This window comes from Galeopterus variegatus, unplaced genomic scaffold (genome assembly GCF_000696425.1).
Source record: "Galeopterus variegatus unplaced genomic scaffold, G_variegatus-3.0.2 Scaffold2616, whole genome shotgun sequence".
Lineage (NCBI taxonomy): Eukaryota > Metazoa > Chordata > Mammalia > Dermoptera > Cynocephalidae > Galeopterus > Galeopterus variegatus.
Genome location: NW_007728727.1, coordinates 227,756 through 230,709, shown reverse-complemented (window position 1 = coordinate 230,709; position 2,954 = coordinate 227,756). Strand labels below are relative to the sequence as shown.

Here is a 2,954-nt window from a genome sequence, read left to right as displayed (position 1 = left end):
GAGGTCAGAGCCGGCGGCTCCTCCACCTCAGCCCAACTGGGGTCCCGGCTGCAGCCGCCGCTGCCGCCGCCATCTTCCGCTCCACTAGCGTGTTCCGGGCCGCTCCAGCAGCGCCGCCCCCTCTTTGGCCCCGCCTCTGGCTCCGCCCACGACTCGCAGCCCTAGCCCAAGCCCCGCCCCCCGGGCTCTCTGCCCTATGCGGTCACCGAGGTCGAGCGTGCGCAAAGGGTGCGAATGCAGTGTCTCATAGGAATTGTAGTCCGGGAGTTGTAGTCGCGTTTGACCTGGCTGCCCAGGACCCAGGATTTAGGATTCCCAGGTGTGACACGTAGGTTAAATTATTGAGAATTACAGGTGGGCTGCTTGAGGGTTTTCTCCTCTATTTTAACCATATCTTTTAGAAGCTATTTTAAAAACTAACACCACCATCCCTTTAAATGAAAACCTGAAAGAAACAAGGATTGAGGTCATATATTCTGTAATATACATATTGAGAAACAGTGGTACACAAATCTAGTGACTCTGCCACAATTAATATACTGAAAAGGATTAGGGCGGCAATCTGTTTGGAAAGAAAAGACTTTTGGCATAGTCTTTTTGGAAAAATTGAGAAAATGTTATATGTCCCTTTCAGAGTCAGGGGACAGTGCTGGAGATATAGGCATGGCCAGGCATGTCATACATAAGTGTTTAAAACTTTGCAGATGGTTCTGCCAAATTGAGAGTAAAAATTCCAAGTCCCAAATTTCTTTGTCCCAAATCTTCATTTTCTTGATGGTCCACCCGACTAAGCAGGTCTTCTCCCTGCCTCTGGCTTGACGGCCCAGGGGGTACATGGAGGGCCAAAGACTTGCGAAGATGAGGCCTCATTCTCCTGCCACAGCTGCCACCTCTTCTCATCAAGGGAGCACCCCTTGAAAGGCAGCTATCCTAGTTTGTTCGTTTTTAAAAGCTTTCAGCCCAGGATCCAGTTTGCAGATGGCCTATAGTGGGACTTGTCTTCACAATCATGAATCCAGTTCAATATTGAAGTGGTGAGAATAGATATCCTAATTTTGTCCCTGATCTTAGAAGAGCAAAGCATTCAGTGCTCAATGTTTCATAATTAAATATGGTACTTAAAAAAAAGAAAAATATGCCATTAATTGTAGGAAACAAACAAAAAAAGATCTCAGTCTAGCCCGAAGACATCATGTAGCCTTCTCCAGATATTGACTATTTTTATAAGCAGCTTTCTTTTTTGTATATACATATGTATATATATAACTTGCTTCTGAAGTTATTAAGGTTGAATAACAGCTAAATCTGATGGGGACTTTGTTATCTAATGGGGTTAGCTCACTAAATATACATAGTACCTTTGTATGTGTATATACATTCAGGTTACATACCATGCCCTGCTGGAGTGGTACATAATCTAGCCCCTGCATACCTCTGCCATCCCATTTGATGCCCTTTGCTAACTGGTCTCTAGACATGCTCACAGCAGCCTCAAAACCTTTGCCCTTGCACTTTCTTCTACCCACTAGTATGTAATTCCATTATCTGATTGTCCTGTGTTTTTTGTTGCTGTATCCCCAGAACACACAGTAAATAATTCCATGAATGAATGAAAGAATGGATGAATATTTTACTAGCTTCTAAGTTCCCCAAGGGCAAGGATCATTCACCATTGTATTATTTGCATTTAATGCAAAGCTTGGCACATGGTAGGGAAGTGTGTAAATGTTGAATAAAAGAAGGAATAATAGAGTGAGAACCATAAATAATAAAAGAAAATAATGTTTGTTAAATAAAGAGATGAGTGTATGAATGGGGTTCACAAACAAAAAAAAAATTGAGCTTTGGAGCAAGTAATCCAATTTGGAATAATTTTTAGTTCATTGAAACATAAACATATATCACCCAGGAACATTGGTCCTTTTCCAGAACACTTTTGACAGGACTGTAGTTAACTTTGCGGATTTCCATCTCGTTCTTTAAATGACTTTTGTATATTTTTTTAATATACCTAAAATCCTGCCACCCATCCACTCAACACCCATTATTCCATTACTCTCATTACTGTCATTATTAAATGCTTTTGTACTTCACAGTGTGTGCCAAGCACTCCCTCTATGTTTCTGTCCTCAAGAGTCTTAATCAAAATTGGACTGAATAAATCACTTCACATAGTGAGTGGCATTTTATCAAATATATAGACAAAAAATGTTTATTTGCTGGATAAAAGGTATAGCAATTGCAATAATGCAATAGCATCTTGTTATTTTTCATGGCACAAGAATTGGAGAGTGTCCAGAAGAGGAGGTGATACCTCTCGGATTCCTCTGCTTGGCATTTATGTCTCTGCCAGCTGTGCTAGAGGTTGTTCTTTCAAGCACACACACTACTACCAAATTCCAGCCAGCCTGTCAGGTAATTCTACCCCAAGGACAAGCTTTTTAAAGTAGCATGTCAACCCCTCTTCTGTGCCTTGCCAAACTCCTTCAAATTGCTTGTACTTTTCATTTTCAGGGTCAGGGCATATGTTACCTAATTTCCATGTCAGTCACAAAAACCAGTTGGATGAGAGGAGTAGGAATTTAAGATGTGACTCTAAAGTTGATAACCCCTGCTCTGATGGGTCTGCTGTTTTCACAGTTAAGTGATATGAGTGCCTTAAGTTTCTAGCAAATGAGTTTCCTGCAAATGAGTTGCTCACTGAAGCGGCGTCACCAAAGCACACTGTGAACTACAAACGGAATCCTTTCTCAAAGCTCCTTTGCACTTTTTGGAAAGGAGAGGAAACAAGGCCTCAGGTTCCCCTGAATCATTTATTCCAGAGCCAGCTCTGAAGTTTCACCATTGTGGGGAAGCCAGAAGAGGGTACTTTGACAAACACCTCCCCTGCCCTCCCTCAGGAGCACAATTCATGTTTGACGTTTTGCTAGACTTAAAAAGCCCTGAGTTTTTTT

General features: G+C 42.0%; 1 protein-coding gene across 1 annotated transcript in view; it reads right to left on the bottom strand.

The window, feature by feature from the left end:
- PPTC7 (PTC7 protein phosphatase homolog (S. cerevisiae)) overlaps window positions 1-73 on the bottom strand; it is a 40,976-nt gene extending 40,903 nt beyond the window's left edge. The window contains exon 1 of the mRNA XM_008582448.1: window positions 27-73. Within this exon, the coding sequence (XP_008580670.1) occupies window positions 27-73 (47 nt within the window). The remainder of the gene's footprint in view (window positions 1-26) is intronic.
- Between the last annotated feature and the right edge of the window lie 2,881 nt (window positions 74-2,954).